This window comes from Photinus pyralis, unplaced genomic scaffold, assembly GCF_008802855.1.
Source record: "Photinus pyralis isolate 1611_PpyrPB1 unplaced genomic scaffold, Ppyr1.3 Ppyr1.4_LG1, whole genome shotgun sequence".
NCBI classification, from domain to species: domain Eukaryota; kingdom Metazoa; phylum Arthropoda; class Insecta; order Coleoptera; family Lampyridae; genus Photinus; species Photinus pyralis.
In genome coordinates, this window is record NW_022170249.1 from 49,605,152 (window position 1) to 49,618,187 (window position 13,036).

A 13,036-nucleotide genomic window follows, 5' to 3' on the forward strand; every position below is an offset into this window, starting at 1 on the left:
GATTCTGATTTATATGAATGGAACAGAACGGAACAAACTTAATTTATTGACAATTTTTCTACTTGCTATTTTCGTAACTAGGATACTCTTTTTTTCCAGCGCAATTATGATGTAATTTTAAATATATATAACACTTCCCTCGCTAAATAAAATACCTTAAATTCACAACCATGAAGAAACGTACATTTAATTAAGATCATAATCTTGTAAGTATTGTGGAAATCTAACATTTCTTCGTGGTCTTACATTCTGTGTTACATGTTCAGGTTCTTGTAAATTTTCCTGTCGTGGTTGAATTGGTTCATTTGAGTCTGATTCGGGATTTACATAATCAAAATGATCTAATTCTACATCGGATTGTACTGGTACGTTTCTGTGACATTTCATCATCTGATTTATATGTCTTCTGCATATTTTACCATTGTCCAATGTAATCTCATAATGTAATCTACCTGTTCTTTTGGATATTTTCCCAAAAGTCCACTTGTTTTTACCAACATAAATCCTACATTGGACTCTATCACCCCTTTGAAATTCCACACATTCTTTTTCAAAATTAACTACATGATCTTGTTCTTTGTCAGGAAGAAAACTGTCTAAACGAGAACGTATATTTGTCTTCCAAACATTAATTTTGATGGTGATACTTGTGTAACATTATGAGGCATAATTCTGTATTTCATTAAAATTTTTTGTACATTTTGGTCTATTTCATTATTAGTGCATCGAGTACTCAAAAGTGATTTTTTTAGAGTTTGAACAAAACGTTCCGCCTGCCCGTTTGTTGATGGATTGTAAGGAGCTGTAAATTTGGAACTAACTCCGTTTTGTTTCAAAAAGTTTTGAAACTCTCTTGAATGAAATGTACTGCCATTATCGGTTACAAAAACTTTTGGTAATCCGAATGCAGCAAAAATTTCTCTACAAACTTTTATTGTAGTTTTCGCTGTGATATCATTAACAACGTATGTAAATGGATATTTTGAATAACTATCAACTAAAATAAAAAAATATTTACCCATGAAAGGTCCTGCAAAATCTGCGTGTACACGATGAAACGGTTGATCAGCTGGTTCCCAAATATGCTTTTCTACTTGTTTGGGATTATTTCTGACTAGGTTACAACTAACACATTTTTTAGCAGTATTTTCTATATCTGCATCAATACCCGGCCACCAACAAATTCCTCGTGCTAACCCTTTCATCTTAGCCATCCCAAAGTGTCCTTCATGTAATCTCGTCTAATATAGATTTACGTAACTGTTTAGGAATGACTGCTCGGTGTCCTCTCATTAAAACACCTTGCTGAATGCTAAATTCATTTTGTTCTATATTCCATCTTTCATCTTTAGGAATATTTTTCTGTACTTGTAAGGATGTGATAAGCTTTGAAATACCTAAATCTTTCCTACTTTCTTCAGCTAATTTTTGTGCTGTAATCGGTAAAGTTTCAATTGTATCAATTTGGAAAATATCAATTACATCGTAATTTGATGTGTCTGCTCTACTTGGAAGTCTTGATAAACCATCTGCGTTACCATGATTATTTGTATTTTTGTATTTAATAGTGTAATTAAACCCTTGCAAAAATAATGCGTAGTGTTGCATTCTCATTGCTGTGTAAAATGGCAAACTTTTTGTTGGCGATAATATTTGTGTTAAAGGTCTATGATCTGTGTACAACGTAAAAGTATTACCAAACAAATATTGGTGAAATTTCTTAATTGCAAAAATGATGGCATATGCTTCCTTGTCTATTTGGGTATACTTCTTTTGGGTTTCTGTTAATGTTTGTGATGCATATTGTATGACTCGTTCTGTACCATCTGGTTCAACATGTGAAAGAACCGCACCCACACCATAAGAGCTTGCATCTGTAGCAACTATGATTGGTTTTTCTGGATTGAAATGAACAAGAAATTCGTTACTTTGAAATTCTGTTTTTGCAAGTTGAAAACTATTTTCCCATTCTTTTGACCAATGGAACTTAGAGTTTTTGCATAATAATCGATTTAGTGGATAAAGAATTGTACTTAAATTCTTTATAAACTTTCCGTAATAATTTACAAAGCCAATGAATGCTCGTACTTCTGAAACATTATTAGGTCGAGGCATTTCTGTAATGGCATCCATTTTCTTTTTGCATTTATGTATACCGTCTTTATTAATAACATACCCGCAATATTCGATTTGTTCTTTGAAAAACTCACTCTTTTCTTTGTTAATTTTAATGTTGTACTTGCTCAATCTTTCAAAAACGGTTTTTAGTGTATATAAATGTTCCTCGTATGACAACCCTGTAACTTTAATATCATCTACAAAAACAGTAACACCTGGAATATCGCACAAAATTTTTTCAATTTCTCTTTGCCAAATGGCTGGAGCAGATGCAATTCCGTAAAGTAATCGATTACATTGGTATAAACCTTTATGTGTATTTAATGTTAAGAGTGGTCTGTCTTCAGGTACGACCTCAAGTTGTAAGTACGAAATTCGTAAATCAATTTTTGAAAAATATATTCCTCCTGCCATCGAAGATAATAACTCATCAATCGTTGGCAAAGGATATTCATCGATCTGTAAGTTGGGGTTAACAGTGACTTTAAAATCACCACATAATCGAATCGTTTACTTTTTAAAACAGGCACTACCGGTGTAGCCCACTGTGACGTATTAACTTTTTCTAACACTCCTGCTTCCACTAACTTATCTATTTCTTTTTCAACTAATGGTACTAGTTTAAATGGAATTCGGCGCGCTTTAATAAATACCGGTGTTGCGTTGGGTTTCAACTGAAGCTTGGCTTGTATACCTCTAATCTTAGTAAAGTCATTATTAAAAATTGTAGTGTAACATTTACATAAATCATTCCACCCTATTTCTACTTTGGATGAAATTTGTAAAATATTGTTTATTTGTAACAAATTTAACTGTCTAATCCATTCGCGACCCAATAGTGGTTGTCTATCTAGTTTTGTAACATAGCAATTCAAATCGTACTTTTGGTGATTGTATTGAACGTTCACTGTAATATATCCAATTAATTGTACAGGCATTTCACAATATGAGAATAGCTTTAAATCTGTACATTGAAGAGCATGTGTAGCAAACAATTTTCTGTAACACTGCTGACTTATAACTTATAAGCGTAACGGCTGAACCGCTATCAACTTCGAAATTTACTGATTTATTTTGAAGCTTTAACGTAATTGAATATTTCTTTCTGTACTCAGTAGATTCCGATGTAATTTGTAAAATTTCCTCTACATTATTTACCTGTTTATCCTTCATGCAAACCTTTCTCAAATGACCTTTTACACCACAGGATGTACATGTGATATTCCTGTTTAGTTTACATTTGTTGGCAAAATGATTGCCTCCGCATCTAAAACAATGTATATTATTATTAGAATTAAAATTTCCTGTATTGATTTTCTTCTTTTCCTGAAAATTGGTCTTCTTCGCGGCTGCACTTGTATCTTCTCCCTTGTGTGTATTTTTTGTATCCTTCTTGAAATTGTAATTGATGGCATGCACATTTGTACCTTTGTGTTGTAACTGCTGTATATCTTTTTCGGTAATTTCCATGCTGCTAGCGACTTCCATGGCTTTTTCTAAAGTCAGGTCCTTTGTTTCTAGTAGTCTAGTTTGTATTCTTTTTGATTGAAGCCCGAACACTAACTGATTCCTTACAGCGTTATTCAAATAATTACCAAATTTGCAATTGATGCTTAATTTTTGTAATGCATGACAATATTCTTGGATCGACTCACCTTCTACTTGTTTACGAGATTGAAATCTAAATATTTCGGCTACTTCTAACGGCGATGGTGAGTAGAAATGTTCCAACGTCTGTATAATTTCTATATACGTTTTACTTTCTGGTTCCACCGGAGATAATTTGTCTGCGAGGATGTCATACGTACTCGCACCCATGTAGTGTAATATGTAGTACACTTTCATATCATCCGTAGTATTAAATACCTTGAAAGCACCTTCTAGACGTTTTACCCACCTGGCCCATGATGTTGTACTTGGGTTGAACGCTTCAATTATAAATGAATGTTGTACTGTATTCAATGACTGCTGTACTGTATTTGTAGGTGTGGTATTCATTGTACTTTGTAATATTCTTCCTTATCCTCGTCGCCACTTGTTATATTTGTATTTCGTGGATTCTGATTTATATGAATGGAACAGAATGGAACAAACTTAATTTATTGACAATTTTTCTACTTGCTATTCTCGTAACTAGGATACTCTCTTTTTTTTCAGCGCAATTATGATGTAATTTTAAATATACTAAATACCACAAGCTCAAATTTGTTTTAAAGAGGAAGAATTATTGTAAAACACTCCGAAACTCCACCCCTGTTAGTGTGACAGCAACCCCCTTAGGAATTTTAAATGGTATATTTTATGTGGTAATGTTAATTACGTGATTTATTTACTTACAAATAATTAATAATGGGTGTATCCCTGAAATCACTAGTCATCAATTCGGCGTCGATGCTGCAACTGACTCTAAACACAATTCCGTTCGCTTATATAGCAAACAACAACCGTTCCAGAAGCTTCTCCCGAACCCTTCTGAATACCCCCACCATGGGATGCACCTTGTCGTGGTGGTGGGGCTTAGTAGTCACAATTTTCTGTGGCGAAGCTAAGCATCCGAGGCGGGTAATTGCTAGACCCGTAAAGTCTGATCCGTGCTACCCGATTCCAGGTTCAAGGTATCATTCAAATGTTTCATGGAAAACCCGAAAGGGTTCTCGACTTTTGCTCATAAACGTAATATAGAAAACTATATTGACATGAGTAGCACATTTTTCACTCCTGAGGCGTGCGGTAGATTCCAAACTTCTCTGGTAAAAGGTTGTCACTTGCCGATACAGGAATAGAGTTTCGAGAAATCGAACTCAACCATGACTTGTTAAAGGTGATAAAGGGTTGTGGGATGATGACCACCCCTGCCCATTTATAGGGTTTGGAGTATGAGGGGTTGTAAAAGTCTAGGGTCGGCGTTAGGCCGAAAACCTCTTCATTGTTTATTTAAGATCTAACTCTTCTCCCCTTGGAAGTCAATACCCTCCACTATATGAAGAGCAGATTTATATGAAAATCATCAAGCTACCTGTCTTATAATAATAATAATCATAATAGTTTATTGACCAACAGAACGCATCTATTTACAGGTCAACTTATGTATATATAGAATATATAAAGCATATAACAAAAGAAAATTGAGAAAAAAATAAAATTGAATTTTCCAAAAACAAAAGAAAAAAAACAGTAAATAACTGCCCCTGAATCATTATACATTAAAAGAAAGACAAATTATAAAAATTGTAAAACTAAGAAATACTATACATGGTGTCCATTTTTCGAGTGCCACTATGGGGATCTCACTTATCTTAAGAGATAGAAAGTGGGTGAAGTGGGGGCAAGGTTGCCAATTTTCGTGCTGATCTGAAAAGACATTTCAAATATCTTCAATAGTTTTGAAGATATCTCAAAAACAAAAATTTCTGATTTTCGTTTTTATTTTTTTTATGATAAACTAATCGTAGTAGACATTTCTAATTAACACATTATTCGGACACTTTTTAATGGAGATTTCAAATATGGCATCCTGTTTTTAATAACTTTCAAGATGACGGAGAAACACGTGGCAACTTTAGTTTTTCTTATGGGCGCCATTTTGAATTTTCACATTTTGGGATTACGTCTTTTTTTCTCTTTACAAAGATATATCACACATGGTGGTTCAGTATCACATTTTTCCTAAAAATACAATTTTTAATTTTTTGAGAAGAGTGCTTTGGAAAAACAAAACGTTCTTTTGTTGTGAACAAAAGGTTGACTTATTTCATGTAGTGTCATTTAGGTTTATGCTAGTTGTAATGCGAAAATGCCTTTTTTAAGTGCAGATCAAATAGATATGATCCAAATTTACTACACTTCTCATCGAAATGCCCACATGACTGCTGTAACATACTTGCAGCGTTATCCAGAGGGGCAGCAACCTAGTTTAAGGTATTTTTCTTTGCTGCATAAAAACTTGGGCGAATATGGTTCTTTTAAAAGATGTAGACAGCAATATGCGGTGATAGACCCAATTAATATGAGCAGGCAATTTTGCAAACGGTTGAAATGAAAATCAAATTTCTCTGACAACGCTGCAACCAGACAGACAGATGGATCAAACTGTCAAACTTTTGTTGACAACAAAAGAACGTTTTGTTTTTCCAAAGCACTCTTCTGAAAAAATGAAAAATTGTATTTTTCTCCAACCACCTGAATAAGACGCTATTTTGTGACAGTGTTCGGTACGTAAAATTGACGTTTTGCGGATTAATCGTTTTCACCATGGCAACTGTACAAAAAGTAGATACTTTTGGTCCTAGTACCAAAAAGAAATTGACCTTGAAAGTTGGCCAATTAAAAAATTACAATCACGGAGATATGTCACATTGACATCGTTTTACATTGCAGGTTATAAGATATTTCTATACATACAAATCAAATCTTTTTGCATATTCAATGCAAATAATGATGTCACCTATACGTATGTACATGTATTGAAAATGATTTACGCTCGCTATTTTTATTTAAACCATGTGTAACGTAATTTACATATTCGATGAACGTAATTTTAATACGTATACAACCCGCCGTCGCGCGTAACGCCATCTACTTCAGACCCCTTGCACTATTATCTGTCATTTTGAATTCAAAATTTGAAAAAGTTAATTGCAATTAATTTTAATTAAAAAACTGTACGGTAAGTTTTTTATTTCAATACAAAATATAACAATATTAATTGTGTATACAATAAAATGACTGAAACTGATAGCGACATGGATTGCACTCCGCCAGAGATTATAGAAACGGCAGAACATGCTACCTCAAGATTTGCTCCCTACAAAGTCGCGAGAGGTGAGAAGTAAGAAGTCAGAACGAATAGGTTATAAGTTAACCTAAAAACTAGAGTGGCATGACACGTGAGGACAAGAAAGCAGAAGTTCTTATACTAGTAGTGAAACTGTGACTGAATCTAAATTCGAATATAATTTGAAGTAAAGGGGGTTGGAGAAAAAATTTTATGTTTTATTCGTACAAAAAATGCGTTTTCGGGACTCGGAAGGTTGCTGGACTCCGCTAACGCGTCGTCCAGCAACTATCTTCCTCGTCCCGAAAACTGACATTTTTTGTACTAATGAAACAAATAACTATTTTAGGAAAAATGTGATACTGAACCACTATGTGTGATATATCGTTGTATAGAAAAAAAAAGACGTAATCCCAAAATGTCAAAATTCTGGCGCCCATACGAAAAACTAAAGTTGCCACGTGTTTCTCCGTCATCTTGAACGTAATTAAAAACAGGATGCCATTTCTGAAATCTCCATTAAAAAGTGTCCGAATAATGTGCTAATGTCTACTACGACTAATTTATCATAAAAAAATTAAATACGAAAATCAAAAATTTTCGTTTTTTTGTGATATCTTCAAAAGTATTGAAGATATTTCAAATTTCAGATTTCAGATTCTTATTCAGCACGGAAATTTGCAACTTTGCCCCCATTTAACCAACTTTCTATCACTTAAGATAAGTGAGATCCCCATAGTGGCACTCGAAAAATGACACCGTGTATATAATATACCTATCTAATTGAAAAGTTTTAGCAAAAAAAAAGATAAAGTTACACAAAGGAATAATTCTATAATCAAAATATTAAAATTAATATTGATAATATGTAACTAATGCTCGCGTGAAATAATACAAATTGTCTTCAAATTGAATTTAGTGTTGCGCTAAGATCAAAATGGTAAATATCGCACGAATTGCATACCTCATAAAAAGTAATTCCAGTACGCGAGTTATAAGTAGGAATACGAAAATTCAATAAACTTAAAAGTACCTAGGAATCGACCTTATTATGAATTAATTTATACGGAAAAGTCACACTGTTCCTAACCCTCCTTTTTGTCGAACAAACGGAAGTCAAATTTAGCTAACAGTAACGAATAAGGGTATCCCCTCTCAGCATATATACCTTCAACTTTATAAAACAAAAATTTTAAAAACTTACGCTAGACGCCTTCTAGCCTAGCACTTTTAGTTTAAGGATTCCAAAGTAATGCACAGTATTTCATCTTAGAGCGAACGTATGCAAAGTACAAAGAAGTTAGAGCATTGACGTTGGTAAATGAGACCCTATGGTATAATCATATGAATAACAAAAACAGTAGTGGACCCAAATTGGAGCCCTGAGGGACTCCAGATAACGAATAATTAATTAATCACTGAATCTGGAGTACATTCAAATTATTGTTACGACGGTTACATTTGCTTATGGTGTTAAACTATTCATTTTAAGAATCTAGAGAATACCACACCTGTTAGGTACATTAAATTTCCACCAATCGCGATTGCATTAACTCCTTGTTGCGGAGAAAAATTGCCCCTATTCTCACACGGGATGGGAAAGCCGGGTGACGTACAGATTTTACTCAAAAAATCTCGGGCAGAGTGCGGCTCGCCTAAACTCTTGTAGAGTGAATACACCTGTTTAAAAGGCAGCACATCACGATACTCAAACAGCGAGCATGCTAAAAACTTAATTGTACTTCGTGCCACTGCCACCTTTACCACTACCACTTGTAAAGTAAGGCCTGGCATAAACCACATCAGTCAAAAACCTTGCAAAGATCGTCGCGAGCACGCCGTCATTTTTGCAGTCTCCCGTAACCGTCTCGGCCGCGTGAAATTTCCACGCCAAACACACTAGGAGTTGCAGAAATTGCCAAAAAAAGACCTCCTCGAACGGATCATGGCACCATTTCAATCCGCTGTTTGGATTTTGTAATAAAATCAAATCAATCTCGACGAGTGAGTAATCAGAAGTGATGTAGTCGAAGTCTCGTAACATTTGCCACAGGAAGTAACGTATTAGCGTTGGCTTAAAATCTGTAGTGTGATTCGTCGCGATTGTCGCGTACTTATTATACACCCTGTACAGCTTTGGAAGGTTGGCGAGTATGGCGTTCTGCATTTCTCTCCTCTCCACCTCAGACTGGTGACTTTGGAAGTTGGAAATGAGCGTTTGACTTTCGTCTTCGCAGTGTCTGTTAAGGTTGAATTAAAAACTGATGCAGGTACTCTCGGACACTTACTGATAATCAGTTGATAATTGAATCTTGTACAATTCCGTTGTGTATCTTTCCACGGCCAAACTATAATAGTAGGAAAAATCGGTAGTTTCCGCCGGTAAATGCGCGGCAAATTGCTTGTCACTTTTCGACTCTAAAAGATTCCTACGACTCGAGATTAGCGCACTGGAGTGTGGTGCCGAACAGTTCTTGTGCAATTCGCCTGGTTCGATGATTAATTTGTCATTTTGAAATAGGGGATCTTGATGCACCACTGTTCCGTTTCCGCAAGTAAGGGTGCCGCTCCCATGTTTTTCGTCATGTACCCATTCCCCATCAAAGCTCAAACCATTGTCATAGCCGAAATGCATAGTGCCTAAAGTTTAGGAAATTGAACGCAATCAAATTGGTGGTATTCCTACTCACCGGTCCCTTCTCTGGTACCATCCGTCCAATTCCCTTTGTATACATTTTCCACGGGGAAGGTAAAGGATCTGTTGATGAATGTATTCCACGTGTACTCACCGTAACCGTTCATTTTTCCATTCGTCCATCTCCCTTTGTACACCTGTTTTTTTTATGCAGACATCAAGAAAGAAAATTAAAAACATTTACATCATTGCTGCACCATACAAAAACACCACTACCATCCTGGCTTCCCCCACTCCAATGACCTTGATATATTTCACCCGACTTGTAACTGCGCACGCCCACGCCTTGCCTTTGATCTTCAAACCATTCGCCGTCATACCAGTCATCGGTCTCGTAAAGCAGCCAGCCCTGACCGTGCTTTTTGCCACCCTTCCAATTGCCCGAATAACGTAACGTACTCGCGCTAACATTGATAACTCCATAACCGTGTAGAAGACTGTTACAAAACTCTCCAGTGTACATGGTCAAATCGGGGTACTGTAACGTGCCGTGGCCGGTTGCGAACCCGCAAACGAAATCTCCCTACGAAACGGCTTCAAATCTCACATACAGCCAGTCCGCATACCTCATAAATCGAACCATCGGCCCATTTGTACTTCCCGCGACCGTGCATTACACGTTTACTCGTACCTCCCTCGTAACAATCGCCATTTCTAAACCTGATTACAGCACTCTCATCGGGCACGTTAACAATCCATTGTACGCTAAGGGAATCAACGGGATTTTTAGCCAAACTGTCACGCGACGCACTCTAAAAACGCCATGGTTTAAATGCAAAGGAAAGCGAGATACCTTTTTTGAATTTCTTCTCATACTAGATCGGCTGTTATTACTCGAAGCTTGCGACTTTTCGCTGATTATCGACAGCTTGCGTTTTGGAGAATCACGCCTACCTGCACCAGGTCGAAATAATGAATTGTTATCGAGGAAATAACCTACCCGATTTGTGGCTTTCGTCACTTTCTCTCCGCAGACTTAGCGTGCTGGTACTGGAAGCCTCTTTGCGTTCTTTGCATTCGGGTGGTTTACACGGACAGGGATTCTCCGAGGGTATCGACTCCCAACGGTCGACCACTATGTCTAACATACTTGTGAAAAAAAGAAATACCAGCTCGTCTTGGTAATTGGTAGGTTTTACGTCTTTGACATCTAAAGATGAGGACGTTGCCACCTTTTCGACTGTTTCTTCGCCGAATAACTCGATCAGCGATTTTTTCTCGCTGGACCGTTTGCGGGCACGGGTCGCGCTACTGCTTGACTGTTTTGTTAAACTCATCGTGTGACAGCATATAGTGTCTTGAACTGGCAGATACGTAGGTTGTCATGGTTATCAAATTATTAGTAGCATTTGTGTAGGACGAATCTCTTAGAAAATTTTGTCACACGAAAACCAGAATATTGTAAAAGACGATGACCGTTAATCACTTTTTTGTGTTTTACTAATACCGGTATAGCACCGCCGCACCGTACCCACGCACCTATCCTATATATATTTGTAAGCGAGGTGTGGTGGCGTGATGCATTAAGGCCAGGAACTACTGATTTTCATTTTCGATGTGATTCTTTACGGCTCGCATCCGCGCCAAATTTGTCGTTAAGAGATCAAACTTCTTTATCTCCACGTGTACAGTTAAAAACCCCAACCCGGCAACGCATAAATATTAATGTGCAGGACTTCTCTGTAGCTAACACAACTTACTGATTTGCCCTTCAGTGTGTCAATATTATCTGACTTTGCTAACAGTTTTCTTTATCGCAATTTCACTGTCTCAGATCGACCCGGAAAAAATTTTTCTTATAGAATGTGGCCTGTAGAATCCATAATTTCAAACAGTTCCTAGATTGGGCTACTAGTTCAAAAGTTACAGCCCTTTGAATTTTCTTTCGAAATTAGTTTCTTTTCGAGTGTATAACTTTTTATTGAGAAGTCTGATCGAAAAAGTACGAATTGTTTTGGATTCTACGCACCAAAATTAATAAGAAAAAGTGTTTTCCCGAGAAATTTTGGCGCAGTCGATTTTTGGTAAAAAAGGAAGGTTATACACTGCCTTTTTTTGAGCCCCGACAAAAAAATTGTCTCTGATCGGTCCGGAAAAAAAATGTTCTTATAGAATGTGGCCTTTAGAATCCTTAATTTCAAACAGTTCCAAGATTGGGCTACTAGTTCAAAAGTTACAGCCCTTTGAATTTTCTTTCGAAATTGGTTTCTAGTCTATAACTTTTGATTGAGGAGTCTGATCGAAAAAGTACGAATTGTTTTGGATTCTACGCACCAAAATTAATAAGAAAAAGTGTTTTCCCGAGAAATGTTGGTGCAGTCGATTTTTGGTAAAAAAGGAAGGTTATACACTGCCTTTTTTTTGGCGCGAAAAAAAAAAATAATAATAATAGTATTTTATTCCATAGACAAACTAGTTTGTGTGGAAATTGTCAACAAATATTTAAATTACGAGTAGGTACATTAAGTATTATATAGGTAAAAAACAAATTACACATTAAATAGCGACAAACAAGTTACATTAACCAGTAAAATATTCACTTATATCATAGTGACATTTGTCAACTAGAAACAAATATAATTTTTCTTTAAAGATTGATAATTGCCTACAGTTACGTATTATGTGAGGTAAATGGTTATAGGTCTCAGATCCACCCGAAAAAAAATTTTCTTATAGACTGTGGCCTGTAGAATCCATAATTTCAAACAGTTCCTAGATTGGGCTACTAGTTCAAAAGTTACAGCCCTTTGAATTTTCTTTCGAAGTTAACCACTTGACATTTCAGTGTGTTCTGTCACTTCTTGTCCCTTGTCGTGTGTTTCTCCTTCCGGATAGAAAAGTATTATTAAATAAAGCAAATACAAGAAGCAAAGTGTCAACTAGTAATGTGAAGCCGTGACAATTACAGGTGACACTGTCAAAACAGTATAATTAATAATTATAGCACGGAGTGTACCATGTCAGGTTTCTATTGGCCAGTCTGGAATTTAGCTCCAATATGGCGACCGGAACCAACGACCAATCAAAAACGAGATACCCTGTTGTCGCCACTGTCTCTATAAAGTCACTGTAATTTTAGTAATCAAAGTGGTCGGAAGCTACAGTCTTGACCAAAGTGAAAATATATTTCACAATCTCTGCAATTAATTATATCTTATCTGTCTCAATGTTTAGGTGTAATGTGATCTTTTACCGATATTATCGATCAATCTCATTGATACACAAGACATACAATTTGAAAGATAAAATTGATATCTGGAAAAAATGCACGCATTGTCGGTTAAATCTATGCTGATAAAGATACTATGTAGTCTCACGTAGCAAATTTGAAATTTATCACAAGCGAGATTAGATAGAGAACTGCGTTCAATAATACAATCCCCTTAACCCAAATAGCTGAAGTAACTCGATTGTTTTCGAGTTTCGCGGCAAAACAGGCCACTGTAGAG

At 36.1% G+C, this 13,036-nt stretch overlaps 1 protein-coding gene across 1 annotated transcript; it reads right to left on the bottom strand.

Annotated features, from left to right (window-relative positions):
- Window positions 1–4,833: 4,833 nt before the first annotated feature.
- LOC116160553 (radial spoke head 10 homolog B2-like) lies at window positions 4,834–10,873 on the bottom strand. Its single transcript, XM_031473777.1, has 9 exons — window positions 10,528–10,873; window positions 10,381–10,481; window positions 10,154–10,339; window positions 9,772–10,110; window positions 9,583–9,724; window positions 9,181–9,532; window positions 8,663–9,132; window positions 8,404–8,616; window positions 4,834–5,094 (listed from the first exon to the last, which is right to left on the bottom strand). The coding sequence occupies exons 1-9, from the start codon at window positions 10,862–10,864 to the stop codon at window positions 5,060–5,062; spliced, it is 2,175 nt and encodes a 724-aa protein (XP_031329637.1). The 5' UTR covers window positions 10,865–10,873; the 3' UTR covers window positions 4,834–5,059.
- Window positions 10,874–13,036: the final 2,163 nt, after the last annotated feature.